The 17,707-nt window shown below is 43.3% G+C and overlaps 2 protein-coding genes across 8 annotated transcripts in view; one reads left to right on the top strand and one right to left on the bottom strand.

The window, feature by feature from the left end:
* The window catches only part of LOC114664291 (C-Jun-amino-terminal kinase-interacting protein 4-like), a 109,059-nt gene extending 105,175 nt beyond the window's left edge, over positions 1-3,884 (bottom strand). For 4 of the 7 annotated variants that reach the window (XM_051918788.1, XM_051918789.1, XM_028818339.2 and 1 more), the window contains exon 1: positions 3,373-3,883. In XM_051918788.1, coding sequence (XP_051774748.1) covers positions 3,373-3,672 — 300 coding nt within the window. In that variant the 5' untranslated portion in view covers positions 3,673-3,883. Of the gene's footprint in view, positions 1-3,372 lie in introns of all 7 variants that reach the window. The other 3 variants (XM_051918786.1, XM_028818335.2, XM_051918787.1) reach the window with 1 other exon arrangement.
* A 1,865-nt stretch (positions 3,885-5,749) lies between these two features.
* mbtd1 (mbt domain containing 1) overlaps positions 5,750-17,707 on the top strand; it is a 62,495-nt gene continuing 50,537 nt past the window's right edge. Inside the window, exons 1-3 of the mRNA XM_051918799.1 lie at positions 5,750-5,879; positions 8,350-8,484; positions 13,134-13,385. The gene's annotated coding sequence lies outside the window, so the exon portion shown is untranslated. The remainder of the gene's footprint in view (positions 5,880-8,349; positions 8,485-13,133; positions 13,386-17,707) is intronic.

The following is a 17,707-nucleotide window of genomic DNA, read 5'->3' as shown; positions in this document are numbered from 1 at the left end:
GGTTATCAGCAAGAGTGAAAGGGAAGGTCTACAGGACGGTAGTGAGACCAGCTATGTTATATGGGTTGGAGACGGTGGCACAGGAGACAGAGCTGGAGGTGGCAAAGTTAAAGATGCTAAGATTTGCATTGGGTGTGATGAGGATAGACAGAATTAGAAACGAGGACATTAGACGGTCAACTCAAGTTGGATGGTTGGGAGGCAAAAATCAGAGAGGCGAGATTGTGTTGGTTTGGACATGTGCAGAGGAGAGATGCTGGGTATATTGGGAGAAGGATGCTAAGGATAGAGCTGCCAGGGAAGAGGAGGAGATGAAGGTCTCAGAGAAGGTTTATGGATGTGGTGAGAGAGGACATGAAGGTGACAGGTGTGACAGAACAAGACGATGAGGACAGAAAGATACGGAACAAGATGATCCACTGTGGCGACCCCTAATGGGAGCAGCCGAAAGAAGAAGTAATCGGCCTATATGGTCCCCTTCAGTGAAATAAGGCCTGTACAAAGAATTCAATACAACTTGTTATGTAGTAACCTGCTCAGCACACTGGCACAAAAAAAACAAATAAAGTAATAATAAAAGGAAGACGCCACATGAAAATTAAATATACGACAAGCGCAGCAGATAACATTCACAAACTAACTTACATCCAGCCATCCATCACGGGGTCCAGTCATGAGAGCACAAATTCAGAGTGACCACTAAACTTGAAGACACAGCCACCATGTGATGTGCGAGCGAAACCCCCCACAAAGACAGGAAAAGGCGAGGGGTTTGATCTCCAGCTCCGCTAAGCACTGCACCACCCAGCAGATCAAACGATACGTCTACACTTGACTTCTACAGCACGTTAACACAGAAGTGCAGCTCAGAGTGCTCACCAAACAAGAGAAGACGAATTACAAAAGAAAAGTTACAGACGCAAAAGTCAGCGTCCAGTCTGAAAATATCCACTATGGACAAAAGGCCAAAGGGGAGAGGAAAGCAAAGAAATCACAGCCGGCACGGATGATGGGGAAAGTAAACTTGTGGGGTCCCATGGCCAAAAGACCACCCAACGACTCAGCCCAAAATGCATCAAAGTTACTCATTACTATCTACATAGGGCGATGCCTGCTGTTGTCAGTCTTCAAGGAAGTTGTGTCCTATGATGCCTTTCCATAAGGGAACACCTTCGCAGGGTGCTTTCCAGGTAACAGTTCTTTTTATAAAGGTTAAGCATCTCACTCAGGGTCACTCAGTGGTGGGCACTGAACAGCAACCCAGAAACTTACATCAGTTTTACAACAAATCCAAACTCACCGCACCACAACCCCTGCCGGAACTTAAAGTCTTAAATAACAGTAAACCGCACTAACCTGCCAAATGCAGCGGTCAGCCTCACGGAGCAGCGATGTCAAGTCATTGGTGACTACGGGGGGTTGGCAGGCCTGTGTGGAGTTTGCATGTTCTCTCCGTGGCTGAAAAGACTTGGACAAGCATCACAACTGGCCAGACACTTGAAGAATGCAGTTTAAATGTAGAGCAGTGCAAAGTGCCACACACGTGGGCAACAGGAACATCAATTATAAATATGGGCTGGGAGACCACAAGCTACAGGAAGCAACCTCTGAAAAAGATTTAGGGGTCTATGTTGACAAAGCATTTATTCATCTAAGCAATGTACAGAAACGATTAAAAAGGCAAATAAAATGATGTTCTGCTCAGACTATATATATATAATTCACTAGTTAGAACACATCCGGAGAGCGGTGTGCAGTTCAGGACACCAACCAACATGAACAACATGGCAGCGACTGAAGCTGAGCAGAGGAGAACAACCAAGTGCATCCCAGGATGTTAAAGGACATGTTGTAATAATAATAATAATTCTTTGCATTTATATTGCGCTTTTCTCACTACTCAAAGCGCTCAGCAATTGCAGGTTAAGGGCCTTGCTCAAGGGCTCAACATAGCAGAGTCCCTTTTGGCATTTATGGGATTTGAACAGGCAACCTTCTGATTGCCAGTGCAGATCCCTAGCCTCAGAGCCATCACTCCGCCGTTGTACTGTGACACACTCAGAGAATTAAACCTGTTTACTCTCAAGCAGAGGAGACTGCACTTCCAGGTCTTCAACACCTTAAAGGCATTGATTGACAAAGAAGATCCAGCAGAACAGTGCATCACATACTCGAGGACACCTAGTGGAGACTAAGGGCAAGTGCATTTAGGACTGATGGCAGGAAGCACTTCTGCATACAGAAACCTGTGGAAATCTGGAACAAAGTTCAGAGACATGGAGTTGAAGCAGAAACCTGGACAACCTTTAAGAGTGATCTGACAGCTTGGCCATTAGCTAAACAAACAAGTGACAAACGGCCTGAATCAAATTTCTAATGTTTTATGTTCACATTCGAGAGACACACAGGTTAGCTGGATTGGCAGTGTTAAATTGTTAAGAGTGTCTTAACTTGTTAAAAACTTATAAAAAATTATATATATATATATATGTCCTGTGTGTGTTCACTCTGCGATACCCAGGGGTTGCTCCTGCCTGTGCCCATTGATTGCAGGGATAGGCTCCAGCTGAATCCGCGACCCTGCCCTGGCTAAGTAGGCTTAGAAAATGGATGGATGGCGACAACTGCAATATTTTAATGTTTGGACATGAAAATGGGATGAAATTAAGCGACTTAAAAGAAACTTTTGAGAGTTGATACACCCGAGCAAACTTCTGTCCTTCATCACCTGGGGCGTCCCAATGACTAAAAGGCGACGAGAGTGCCTACTGGATATTTTGAGCAAATGTGAACGCCGTCTGTTTAATTCTTCGTCGTTTTTTTATTCTGCCGTCATATCTAAAAATGGGTTCGGAGTTTCATCTTGTCACGATCAGCTGATGCCTAAATTACTTTCTGTTCCCGGCCATTTAAATGTACGTCCTACGGACCGACTGCAGACGTCTGTCCGGTTAATTGGTCGCCTCGACTTGCTGCTGCACTGGCCGAGGAGGTCGTCCTTTTTCTATTTCACACTGTGGACTTTTTCACTAGCATCGTCTCAGCCCTTCTTGCGGCACCAGCGCAACACGTCGCGGCTCGACTCGAATATTAAGAGGTCGGGACCCCTGCGTGCTAGGAAGGAGATCAGAGTGGAAAGCCGGCAACACGGGTTCGACCACCGGACGCAGCATTCGTGGCTTCCGACTCTGGAACTGCTAATAAACAGAACAAATCACGTCAGGGTTCAATAATAAACAGACGCCGCGCGTGGACGCATCTTCGGTCTCGCTCTTTGGAAGCAACCCAGCGCCCGCGATCTCGCCAGTGCGAGTCAAAAGAGCAGCTGCTCCAGGTCGGCCTAGCTAGCACCTCCCGGCCCGGCCCACTCACCTCCTCAGCATGCTTCCTCAACGCTTCCTCCCGCTCGTACTGGGTGATTAGCTGCTCGTTGTCCTCCTTGAGCAGTTCCAGCTCCACTTCGTGCTCCTGGTTCTCGGCAAACACCGAGTCGAGGTTCTCCAGCACGGCCACCACCAGGGGCATGAGCTCTTTCACCACGTCCTCGTCGTACTTGCCGATGAGCCGCTCGAACTCGCGGTAGATGGAGCTAGCCAGGCCCGAGACCCGTTCCGACATCATCGCCGCTGTCCCCGGGTCGTCCTGGTACACCACTCCGTCCTCTAACTCCATTTTCTTTCTTTCTCGCTCTCTCTCCTCCCCCGTTTGTTGGATTCGCGAGTGAGCAAACGCCTTCAAATGCACACTGGATCCCCCAAGACGAGTCCAACATTAAAAAAAAGAAAATATCCGGACAAGTGGCAGTCCCTCCCTTAAAGGGACCGAGTAGCTTTTTCCTCCCTCCCTGCTTGCCTGCGCTCCTCCGTCTGCTCTCAGCTGAGTTGTTGATGAGACACTCGCCGCCCGGTGACGTCACGCGCTAGCGACGCGGGGGATTGCAGGCGGGAGTCGGGAAGCGGGAGGAAAGCGGCGCGCTGTCTTCAAACTTGCCGCCCTGTTCGGGAACTCGGCGAGCTGCTGCAACCCGCCGTCACGCTGGCGTGGCCTAACCCGACCCGGGGGCTCGTGACCGATGTCAAAGTGGGGGAAGGAGCGTCCGTGCCCGCAGACGGGATCCGCACCCTGGCATCATAGAGTGCCACTCCTTAAAGATAAGTCTGGGCATTTCTGTAAGAAAGACTCACTCTTATGGAGCGCATTTTCTATTGTCACCCAATTATGGAGTGCCTTTCACTTCTATCTATCTATCTATCTATCTATCTATCTATCTATAGTCCTTTCATATCGATCTCGATTATTCTGTTGTAGAGTGTCTAATCTAGCGATTATATAGTGTTTGTATTCTATCTATATAATGTCTTTCACATTGTCTGTCTGTCTATATTTTATCTATAATATGATTATCTATAATATAATAATAGTGAATGCCTAATATAGTGCCTTTCCTAAGTTTCGACGTCATTTTAGTCCTTTTATTACACAGAATGCGTATCTATGACTTTGCCCACTCGGGTCAAATGAGTAAATACCCCATTCCCTCAATACCCCCAGCCCATCATCATCATCACCGATCTGCTGCTGTCGCATGTCTGGTGCAAAGGTTATTTCGAATGACTTTTAATGTGACAAACACGCAGTTATTTAGAAGTCTTGACTAGCCGATGCCAGTCGGAGTTGCCCAAACTCACGGAGTGGCACCGCCGGCGGGCTCCAGTGGTCCGCTCGTTTGGTCCTCCTGCACGCTGCGAAATCCTTGGAGAAAAATCTAAGCGCGGATAACACACCCAGCTGTAGGAAATGACCCCCCACGCCCCAGCCCCCCTTTGTCTCGACCCCCGGACATTGCGTCTGGTGGAAGTTTTCGCAGTGTCACTTGAGCTCCGCTTCATCTACCGGCATACTTAGCCCTGGAGGTCGCCCACTTCACTGCCCCTACCCTTCGAGGTCCACCAGACATTGTTTTACGTTTATAGCGCCGTGGACGTCAGGCGCTTTACATTCATTTCTAAAAGTCTAAAAGCCGCCTTCCTACTTCCATTCTAACAAACTGCGGCAGTGGCTGTTACCTCTAAGAATTGGTCGTGTACATTGAAAATGATTTCTATTTGATCGATTTCCAAGTATGAACGAAAATCGACAAATAATGTGTCTTAAATTAAATTTAGTAAGAACTTATAGCAGCATTTAGTCTTACTTCCATGGCAATATTTTCATTTAGAACTACAGTCAAAATTAGCAATTAGCTCATTTGATGTTCCTGAAATTCTCACATCAGTCGCTCAATGAATTAAAGACATTACAAATATGTATGTTTAGATTTACACACCACTTTAAATTCTTCTTCATCTTTTCCCACATCTGTGTGGAGCCTACTTTCACAGCTGGCCAATGCATATTTATTCATTTGTTAAAACAGTACATTTATGTGTATCAGTTTCTAATGAATTGGCCATCCCAGTTCCGAGTCCACTAGACGGGCGCGAAGAGCAACACTGGCCACAAAGTAGGAGCCAAACCTGGACGGGGCGCCAGTCTAATGGGGTATTCAAACATCCGCCCATCCATTTTGTAATAAGCTTAGTCAGTTTAACTACTCCATGAATTCTTCTGAATAATGTTACCTACAAAAAAACAAAAAAAAAAACGGTACACCTGTAGTGCCACCTTGTGGCCATCAAGACAAGTCTAAAAACGTGAACCTCAACCTGACTTTTGTTACTATTAATATTTTTTCCATGAATCAAACATCTAAAAAGGATCTGGCGCACTTACCAAACTGGCCAGTGTGAGAGGACCCTACGATGGACGTGTCTCCTGCCTTGTGTCCATGGCTGTTGATGGAGGTGCTGGCTCTCATGGTGACCCTGAAACCACATTGAGTGAGTTTGAGAACATGATGTTTAAATGATGTACGTAAAGTCATATGGGACGCTAAAACAAAACATATCACGCGGTTGAAAATGAAATCAGTGTAACACACGATAGAAAAGTGTTCATTACAATATACACTCTTGGTGAAGCCGTATGATCAAAGTTAGTCTCTGCTGAGTTACGATTTTACCGAACCTGCAAACAAAAAATAGTTAAGTTGTCATTTTTGTTGCTACTTCAACTTCATGTTGCCTTGTGGCACGTAGTTCTTTACACTACAATACAATACAATTTGTTTTTGTATAGCCCAAAATCACAATGGGCTTTAACAGGCCCTGCCTCTTGACAGCCCCCCAGCCTTGACTCTCTAAGAAGACAAAAAAAAAAACCTCCCAAAAAAACCCTAGTAGGGGAAAAAAATGGAAGAAACTCTGGGAAAGGCAGTTCAAAGAGAGAGCCCTTTCCAGGTAGGCTGGGTGTGTTGGGATGTCCTACATGCCCTGGGAGGCTAATTCAGTTCATTGTACCTCACACACCGGCCTGAACTGGCACCACATCTGCTGTCCTTGTGGCTAGTGCTGCTGGGACAGGCCGTTGTGCCCCGTGACCCTGAACTGGACTGAGGGCGTTTGAGTGGTACGTCATGTTATGCTTAGTTATGTTACGTTACACAAGCTTTTGTGCTGTTATTGTCATGTTTCAGCCCAGGTGTGTTCCCTGGCTTACAGTGGTGTGAAAAACTATTTGCCCCCTTCCTGATTTCTTATTCTTTTGCATGTTTGTCACACAAAATGTTTCTGATCATCAAACACATTTAACCATTAGTCAAATATAACACAAGTAAACACAAAATGCAGTTTTTAAATGATGGTGTTTATTATTTAGGGAGAAAAAAAAATCCAAACCTACATGGCCCTGTGTGAAAAAGTAATTGCCCCCTGAACCTAATAACTGGTTGGGCCACCCTTAGCAGCAATAACTGCAATCAAGCGTTTGCGATAACTTGCAATGAGTCTTTTACAGCGCTCTGGAGGAATTTTGGCCCACTCATCTTTGCAGAATTGTTGTAATTCAGCTTTATTTGAGGGTTTTCTAGCATGAACCGCCTTTTTAAGGTCATGCCATAGCATCTCAATTGGATTCAGGTCAGGACTTTGACTAGGCCACTCCAAAGTCTTCATTTTGTTTTTCTTCAGCCATTCAGAGGTGGATTTGCTGGTGTGTTTTGGGTCATTGTCCTGTTGCAGCACCCAAGATCGCTTCAGCTTGAGTTGACGAACAGATGGCCGGACATTCTCCTTCAGGATTTTTTGGTAGACAGTAGAATTCATGGTTCCATCTATCACAGCAAGCCTTCCAGGTCCTGAAGCAGCAAAACAACCCCAGACCATCACACTACCACCACCATATTTTACTGTTGGTATGATGTTCTTTTTCTGAAATGCTGTGTTCCTTTTACGACAGATGTAACGGGACATTTGCCTTCCAAAAAGTTCAACTTTTGTCTCATCAGTCCACAAGGTATTTTCCCAAAAGTCTTGGCAATCATTGAGATGTTTCTTAGCAAAATTGAGACGAGCCCTAATGTTCTTTTTGCTTAACAGTGGTTTGCGTCTTGGACATCTACCATGCAGGCCGTTTTTGCCCAGTCTCTTTCTTATGGTGGAGTCGTGAACACTGACCTTAATTGAGGCAAGTGAGGCCTGCAGTTCTTTAGACGTTGTCCTGGGGTCTTTTGTGACCTCTCGGATGAGTCGTCTCTGCGCTCTTGGGGTAATTTTGGTCGGCTGGCCACTCCTGGGAAGGTTCACCACTGTTCCATGTTTTTGCCATTTGTGGATAATGGCTCTCACTGTGGTTTGCTGGAGTCCCAAAGCTTGAGAAATGGCTTTATAACCTTTACCAGACTGATAGATCTCAATTACTTCTGTTCTCATTTGTTCCTGAATTTCTTTGGATCTTGGCATGATGTCTAGCTTTTGAGGTGCTTTTGGTCTACTTCTCTGTGTCAGGCAGCTCCTATTTAAGTGATTTCTTGATTGAAACAGGTGTGGCACTAATCAGGCCTGGGGGTGGCTACGGAAATTGAACTCAGGTGTGATACACCACAGTTAGGTTATTTTTTAACAAGGGGGCAATTACTTTTTCACACAGGGCCATGTAGGTTTGGATTTTTTTTCTCCCTAAATAATAAACACCATCATTTAAAAACTGCATTTTGTGTTTACTTGTGTTATATTTGACTAATGGTTAAATGTGTTTGATGATCAGAAACATTTTGTGTGACAAACATGCAAAAGAATAAGAAATCAGGAAGGGGGCAAATATTTTTTCACACCACTGTATGTTTATTTTCCTTTTCTGTGTCTTGTTTTTTTGTAAAATATTATTTTTCCAAGTATTCATTGCATTTACAGTTTGTCTTTTGTGTTCTTTTTTGCTATCTACGTATCATTTGTTCCCCTGCGTTCCATGCAGTTTGTGGTTGGATTCCCCAGGAGGCGGAGCCACCCTGACATCAGCGTTGAAGGACCGCCCTCAGCCTACGTATGTATTTGGGAGCTGGAGAGAGCGCCTTTCTGTGTTTCGTTGTCATCGGGAGAGAGCACAAGTGTGAGTATCGACTTTCTGAAATTTTCTTGCTTCTGTCTTTGGTTCTGGAGTGTTGATTTCATTGAAGACAAATTCTCTGTTACGTTTTAGCCAGGGTTCCTTAACCTGCCTTAGGTTTCTATTCCTTTTCCTTGTCTTTTTCGTTCATTTTTCAGCACAATTGTTTTGGTTACAATTTGGTTCTGTCCAGTATTGTTGCTTTTTTGTTTTTTAGAATATTTATGTACTGTCACTTTAAATGTCATCGTGTCCCCTGTGTTTTGGGAGTGGAATCCCAAGGGGCAGGGTCATCCCCTCCCACCACAAAAGAAGGCTGGCCAGTGTGTCCAGTCTGGTTCATTGTTGAGTGAAGTTTGGAATTCATTTCCATAAATATTGCTTTGTGATTTTTGCTCAGGATTTAGCCTTTGGTTTGTGGATAAGGACTTGTTCGCTAAGGACGGTCATTTTGGTTCTTTTTTTTTTTTTTTTACTCCTTTGGGCATTTCTGCTATATATATATATATATATATATATATATAACATATATATATATATATATATATATATATACAGTACTATATATAAAATGCAACAACTGTCTGTATGTCTGTCCACATTTCACAAGAGAATTACTTAATGGATTTAGAGCGGGTTTTTTTTCTAGAATTTGCTTGAACATTCTAGTTGATTTTGCGACTTCTCTCATTGCACTAAGTATCATAGTGCACCTACGGTAGTAATTTATTTGTGCGAATTTGAGAGACATGCAGTGGGCCTCGGGGCGTATCTTACCTCCGCTTAGCTAGCGAATGAGAGAACAACTTAACAGATTGTTTTTTTTTCTAGAATTTGCTTGAACATTCTGGTTGATTTTGAGACTTCTCTCATTGCGCTAAGAATCAGAGTTTGCTTGCAGGAGCGATTTATTCGCACTAATCAGAGACAGAGGCTGTGGGCTGAGGGGAGGGGGAAGCATGACGTCAGGAGTGGGGAGCTGGGCAGGGCCCTCCTCACTGTCCTTTTTCACTAATATGTGGACAGAGCTGTGGGGCCCAGCTAGTGTATATATACAGTGCCTTGAGGTCTACAGACAATTCCTTTGACTTCATGCTTGGTTTGTGCTCTGACATGAACTGTCAACTGTGGGACCTTCTATAGACAGGTGTGTGCCTTTCCAAATCATGTCCAATCAACTGAATTTACTACAGGTGGACTCCAATGAAGCTGCAGAAACATCTCAAGGATGATCAGGGGAAACGGGATGCACCTGAGCTCAATTTGGAGCTTCATGGCAAAGGCTGTGAATACTTATGGACATGTGATTTCTCAATTTGTTTATTTTTAATAAATTTGCAAAAACCTCAAACTTTTTCACGTTGTCATTATGAGGTGTTGTGTGTAGAATTCCGAGGAAAAAAATGAATTTAATCCATTTTGGAATAAGGCTGTAACATAACAAAATGTGGAAAAAGTGATGCGCTGTGAATACTTTCCGGATGCACTGTATGTGTGTATATATATATATATATATATAAATATACAGTGGACCCTTGACTTATGAACTCAGTTCGTTTGCGAGGGCTGGTTGTAACTCAAGTTGGTAAGTCAAGACTATTTTTCTAATAAGAAATAATGGAAATGCCCGAACCTCCCACAGCAACACTTATTTAACTTTTTTTAATAAAAAACGGATGTATAATGTGCATAATTTACCAAAAACACCAATAATTTTTCTAATGTACTAACCAAAAAGTTATAAAAAGTGCCTAGCCTACCAGAAAGAACAATTTCATACTGTACTCACCATTTAAGTTGACATCTTTGGCTTGCAGGAAGGAAGGAGGAGGAGAATGAAATGGAAGGTGGTTATTGTTTGGAAGGAGTTTCCTTATACATATTTCCACACAATTTCCTTCTTCGTTTCGATTGTGATCACTTTCTTTACCTTCATTACCTTCGCTTCCTTCCTTAGTAATTATCGAAATAAATTCTATAAATCACTGCACTGACCGAAATTATGTCCACAAACACATGTATCTCGGCTCCGACTGACGCTTACAAATGCTCTCGACTGTTTGTTTACAATCGCACAAGCGGATACACGTGACCACATTCGGGTCGTAACGCAAGATGTTGGTCGTAATTCAAAACAAAAATTTTGGTCGTAAAGCAAGTTGTTCACATGTCAGGCCGGTCGTATATCAAGGGTCGACTGTATGTGTGTGTATATATATATATATATATATATATATATATATATAGTGTGGCAGACGACCAGGGACCTTGCCCCACCGGGAAGCCTGGATCATGGAAGGACTGGGAAAGGGTCAATATCTCCCCTGGGCACAAGATGGGAGCCCCCCTAACTTCCATCAAGGGCCATAGATACGGAGCTGGGAAGCTCAACCCTGTGGGGGTCCGTGGCCCAACCAAGGGGCTGCCTGGATGGTTCCTGAGCGATGGAGGGCAGCACTTCAGCCACATCAGGAAGTGCTACCAGAAAATCATCACCAAGCACCTGGAGCACATCCGGGGCATGATAAATAATTCTTTACATTTATATAGCGCTTTTCTCACTACTCAAAGCGCTCTCCACACAGGGAGGACCTGGGAAGCGAACCCACAATCTCCTTACTGCAAAGCAGCAGCACTACCACTGCACCACCTGTGAGGATAAAAGGGGCCGCCTCACTCCCTTTGAGGAGCCGGAGTCGGGTGGAAGAGGATGGAGCTTACGAGGCAGGAGTGGAGGCGGCCTGAAGGACCAAGGACTGAGTGCAAAATTGTAAATAGTATAATAAATATGTGTGTTGTGGACATTGCGGTGTCATGTCTGTCTGTGGTCGGGATAGCTGTTACTATATATATATATATATATATATATATATTCATGGCATTCATAGTCTGAATCACAAACTGATTGTATGGGTGGTTACCTACCAGGTAACACTTGTGGTTGGTGCAACATATACATATATATATACTAGCCGACGCCAGTGTAAGATCAAGGAACAGAAAACGGTGAGAAAGGAATTCAGAAATCAAGAAGAAATAAGTACTTCTTGAAAGACGCAGTTGTGCACAGGTGTTTTGGTGGAGACGACAGATAATGAGTTGAAAGATCTAACCCTAGAAAAAGCCACATACAACTGACCGTGGCTGAAAACTGGTTGTTGTAGATTAAGACAAATCTTTGCAAACGTTTGTCCTTGGGACTTGTTAATAGTCATGGAGAAGGCGAGTCTGAGTGGGAATTGTGTGCATTTAAATTTAAAAGGGAGACTGGTGTCAGAAGGAAGGAGAGAGATTCTGGGAATGAAGATTGTTTCAGAATTTTGTATAGCGATCAGTTTGCACTCAATAATATTTGTATGTATTTGGGTAACGATGAGTCTTGTCTTGACTTGCATTGGAAAGAACAACAGGAAGAATGTCTCCAAATCTGTCCCAATGTGATGCAATGAAATCTACTGCCCTATGTTGTAGTGAGAGTGCATTGCCTTTGTCAATCGTTTGTGTCAAGAAATAACCCACTGATAGGAACAGGCAGTTGCTGAATCCTGGAATAGAGATGACGTTGTACAAAAACTCATTGACATAGAAGATACTGTCATTCATTTTATAACAAAGGCTTAGGAAACAACCGTCGCAATATAACAAAAATACGAAGGAGTGAAACCAATAGCAAGGAGCGAAACCAATGCCAATGGTCGACAGAGTACCTTTCTGTATCAGGCTACGGAAAAGACTCCCAGGCGCACGCATGGCTGAAGTGAAAGGTCATGCGATCAGGCTAGATAGAGGGCAGTGACGTGACACCAATGGGGTCATGAGAGAGGAGCAGGTAGTCCGAAGGAGGAATAGGAATTGAGAAAAGTGGCGTGGGGGTGTATGGGAGGCCTCAGGCAGCGTGGAGAAGTTTGGAAGAGCAGGAATAGGAATCAAGAAATGCCGTGTTGGCTGCTTGTGGGCGGGACCGCTTTTGAACAGGAAGCAGGACAAACCAGAAGAGAAATATATATATAAGATATATATATGGCTTTTGTAAAATAAAACCCTCCTTTATAATCTTGTCTTAATGCCAGAGTTTTTCACAGTTTCTCTCCTTGGTAAGATATTCTTCATCTATTTTGGGACATTTCTAATTACTTTGCCTGTCGTCTTTGTTTGGGGCTTTATAGCAGCAAGACCCCCATTTTTTAGGGTCAGATTCCTCTGTTTTGGGGCAGGCCAGTTAGGCCTGTTTTTTGTGGGTTTTTTTTAAAGGCTTCACCTGTTTTTGACATTTTGGTATCAGAATCACCACACGCTGCTGCCTTACTTTACAATTGCGAATATGTATTTTATAAAAGATTTTTGTTTTGGACTTGTGTCATCTAGCCAGATGGTATATAGTTCCTTCCCCTAGAGGAGCATTTTTTTTTAACTTTGTAAGCTATATTTTGAACTTTTCAAGCCAAAAACCCCTTTTAGGCCTGTGTAGGCAGAAGCAGACCAGTAGAGTTTGGGGTCAGGCTGCCTTTGGGTCTATTTTTAGGCCAGGTAAGGGAGGTCCTGGCCTGGTTTATGGATCTTTTTCAAGGCCTCACATCATGTTGCCATATTTGTGTGCTGCTCATCGTGACAGTCACCTCACTTTGTATTACATTATCTTATGTTCTGTTTAGATACTATAAGCTTAACTGGCCTGCATGCCCTGAGACTCTGCCACAGGAAGGCGACTTCAGAATGGAAATGGCTGCATAAGAAGATCTTGCAGATGTTGCTGGTATACAGAAGGATTGCCAAGAGTGTTCACAGTGTGAACACATAACACGTTGTGAATCAGCGGCATGCACACATCTGTTTGTGTTGCTTGCTTCTTCAATTTCCCACCTCTCAGACTCAGTCTACTGGTGTAATGCCACGGTGCCATCCAGGTAATCATTCTTTTACTTTGTATAGCTGTTGTCATCTCCCAGTGCATGGGAGTTTGTGTGATCTCTCTGTGGTAAAAACACAACTAGGCTGAACAATATGAGTGGCCATGTGTGTCTGTGTACCCCTGTATTAGACTGGCATATCATCTGAGGTTGGGGCATGCATCACAGCCTTTACACCCACTACTTTGGCTTTGGAAATTTCCTTGTAGCAGACATGATCTCATAACATCCTGCAGAAGTGGCCCAACCTTAGAATCAGGGCAAAAACTACGAGGTGGCCACATTTCACAAATCACCACCACAATGTTGACCTGGCAGAATGTGGTCACACTTTGACTGTGCAGTTTGTATGAAGCGATAGACCCCACAGTATGTGTGCCATTTGATTTGTTCTTCTTCGTTTTCATTTGCACGTGGCCATGGGCACATAATGCATGTGACACAAACTTCTAGTGAAATCCACCAGGTGCCACCTGATCAGGTTCCCCTGTCCAACAGTTCTCCTCCATTTACCAGCATGCATTTGCAGGAGGATGGACTCAACGTGGTGTCTAAAGGTGGGTGCTGACATTCTGTTTGGCTCATTTGGTTTGGTGCTTGATCCACTTGCTCTTTCCATTTCATACAACAGGTGGATTGAAAGTTGCAAACTAGTAACAGGAATGGCGGATTTCTGCATTGGCGTTTTGTTTGTTCTCGTACTGTATGATCATCATCCTGCCACTTTATCAAACACATTAGATTCCATCAAGTGTCACACATTAGTGTCTACTTTGAGCACAACTGGCTTCTCATAATTTTTAGGGACAAACAATCACAGAAACTTTGAAACACTGCAGTGGTCTGAAATCTTAAAGCCAACATATAAGAAGGGGGACTGAATTAAAAATACCTCTATGGTTGAATTTTGGTGATGTCTTTCAAGCCAACATGTTTCAAAATTGTCTTTCTTTCATGAAGATCAGACATTCATACAAGCTTAAAACAAATTCCAGAATGTTGTAAGCTATTTATTAACCTTTAACATTTGCACAGATCTGCAGTACGTGTTAGAACATACACTCAAATACACTGTCGACACGGCTCATCATTAAAATCACGATTTATACAAATAAGCACTGCCTACAGTGTATCTACAGTATAGGGCGACTCCCACAATCCCTTGGGCTTTGTCATGTTTCATCCAGGGCTTACGGTTATGTTCCTTTTCATATCACTTTTGCTGTTTTGAGATTAGTTTTCACATTCTTTATTTTTATCTTTTTTTCCAAATATTGTATGGTATTTATTTATGTTTTCTGGGTATTCTTCTTGTTTTCGGTGAGTGGAATTCCCCAAGATGCGGGGCTACCATTAAATTGCTTTACCTTTATATTCTGGCTGATGATTTCAGTCTCTCAGAGGTTCATTGAGGGTTGAGGAGTTCAGATGAAGCCTCATGTAAGTTTAGTTTTTCATTTCTGGTTACTGATTTTTACCTCTTGTTTATTACATTTTTGCATTCAGCTATCAGATTTGAATTTCTTTAACTTTTAATCATGCCCCTTTTTATTTACCTTTTTTCCCATTCTTTGCCATTGTTGTTCTCCTTTTGTTCATTATAAATAAATTCCTTATTTATAAAGATTCTTCATGTGCCTTTGTCTTCACCAGAGGTTTACAGGTATCCTCTCTTTTGAAGGGCATTTTTTTGTATCTGTTTTGAATTTTTGAAGTGTTGTTTGAAATGTTAAAGCCAGGGCCTGTGCAGGCCTCAAATTCTGTCTTTTGTGTTTGGTGTCAGGCTGCCTGGGGTGAGGACTGCTTGTAGGCAGAGCAGTGAAGTCCTCGTCTTAGTTTTGAAGTCTGCTCCCCTTTATGACAATTTTGTGTTGCAGATATCAGGTCACAGTTCTATAAATCATCTGATCAAATTTAAAATCAATTAAATGCATTAAAACTCTCTGCAAATCAAATGTGGCCCAGGTGTATTCCATTTTATGGGGACTTCAAACTGTTTGATAAAGCTTTTGTTTTGCATTAAGTTAATCTGCTGTTTTTGATGCTGGTTGCTTATACAGTAGTTGCCATGTTTTGGGGTTCTGGGATGTGTTAAATTCACTTTTGTACATAATTTCCATCCATCCATCCATTTTCCAACCCGCTGAATCTGAACACAGGGTCACGGGGGTCCGCTGGAGCCAATCCCAGCCAACACAGGGCACAAGGCAGGAACCAATCCCGGGCAGGGTGCCAACCCACCACAGTGTACATAATTTGTGTGTACATTTTCATTGGTTATATCATTGCATTGCAATACGTGGCAACCACACAAATGGTTTTAGCAGCAGCAAACGTAGCCCGGTGAAGCTAGTGGGACCTCCTGCAACTACTCCATTGGGTTAACTGTTAACGTTACGTGTGTGCCGGCTCGGAAAGAAAACACGCCATATTCATTGAAGCAGATGTAGAAAAAAATTACAAATGTATAAGAAGAGTTGGCCACCAACAAGGTGGACCCCAATTAATGGCAGGCCACTTACCACAAAACAAGAACAAAAACAAAGAGAATAGCGCCAGTAGGGAGAAAAACATCTCGCACAGACACAAGTCTGTTATGATTGCCTACGTCTGCTGGGTCTTTGGTTTAAGGGGGTCCCGGATGAAAGAGGATGAGCAGCAGTGACGTCTTCAGATCTTACAACACAACAGCGAAAGATATGAGCAGCAATGCCAACTTGTGGTTTGGGGTGGAATTACAGGTAGTTTTAGAAGCCCAGAAGATGCCCCCATTGCATGTGAGTCCATTTGTTTCATCTTAGGGAAGCCCATCCCATATAATTTACACGTGCAGCACATTGTTTCTGAATTTTTGGAACTGGTGTCCAGGCAGAAGTTGTGGCCTGCAGAGGGTCACTGAGTGGAGGCAGTGGTGGGGGGGGGGGCTGCATTGACAGCCTTGGGTTAGTCCTGTGGTACTCAACTCCAGTCTTGCAGGTCTGCATTGGCTGCAGGTTTTTGCTTGAAGCTCATTTTTAATCAGAACTCCTTCATTTACTGTTATGTTTATTTTTGGTTTAGTTTATTTAATTAACACATTTGTTATGCTTCAAACCCCCCCCACCCCCTACTAGCCTATATTAGTTTTAGAGCTGCATTTCAGTTTTAAATGTTGCCGAAATCTACAATGTCATAAAGATGTGTCTTGGAAGAATGAAAGCACTAACAAGCCATTGAATTAAATACTATGTTTCATTATCTGCTAGGCCTGCCTTCTGATTATGGCTCTGGCTGGAATGAAAACCTGCAGTCAGTGCGGTCCTCCAGGCCCAGAGTTGAGTACCCCTGCACTATTTCCTTTAATGGAAGACCACAATAAGCATTAAGATTAAGATAAGATGTGCACAACATTGAAGCCTTACAGCAGACCTACTTATTCTCAGCTCTGCGCTGTTATCCTCTTCCATTTCTTTCCAAATGCGTTTTCTCACATAGATATTTGACAATGAACACACACAAGTGTAAATGGAGTTACATCACAAGTCACAGGAGGTTCTGCTCAGGCTTTAATATGCACTGGTGAGGCCTCATCTGGAGTCCTGTGTGCAGTTTGGGTCTCCAGACTACAAAAAGGACAAAGCAATTCTAGAAAAGGTCCAGAGAAGAGCGACGAGGCGGAGTCCAGAGTTATGAGGGAATATTCAAAGATCTGAGCCTTTACAGAGATGAAGAGGAGACCTGACTTGAGTGTTTCAGTTTATGAAGTGAATCAGTCCAGTGGATCGAGACGGCGACTTTAAAGTGAGTTCAGCAAGAACACAGGGACACCGTTGGAAACTTGTTACGGTGAAAACTCACACAAACATTAGCAAGTTTTTCTTCACAAAGAGAACCACAGACACATAGAATAAGTGACCAAGTGGACAGTAGGACTTTAGGGACCTTCAGAACTCGACTTGATGCTAAATTGAAGGAATTAAGTGGACAAGACTGGCAGGCTCTGTTTGGCTGAATGGCCTGTTCTTGTCCAGATTGCCCTAATGTTTTAAAAAAATTAGATGGTGAGATGATTGTTCCTTTGTTGTTTGCATCTCAGTTAACTGGCAGCTGATTTAGAAAATGAAGCAATGAATCAAAGCAGTGAACGCAGCTATAAAACTAAAGGGCTGGAAATCTTACCACGCTGGTTAACTTTATGGGATTAGCTTTGAAACCAGGAGGTGAGGTTAGTAACCATCACTGCAGGACGTCCGTAATGTTAGTCCCATCTGAATCGCTCATGTCAGTAACTTTTTATGGACTGTGCATTCATGTCTCAGTGAAAACTTCGGAGCTTTTAC

The sequence above is a fragment of the Erpetoichthys calabaricus genome, chromosome 14, assembly GCF_900747795.2.
Source record: "Erpetoichthys calabaricus chromosome 14, fErpCal1.3, whole genome shotgun sequence".
Lineage (NCBI taxonomy): Eukaryota > Metazoa > Chordata > Cladistia > Polypteriformes > Polypteridae > Erpetoichthys > Erpetoichthys calabaricus.
The sequence above is the reverse complement of the archived record's forward strand: the minus strand, read 5'-3'. Positions and strand labels throughout refer to the sequence as shown.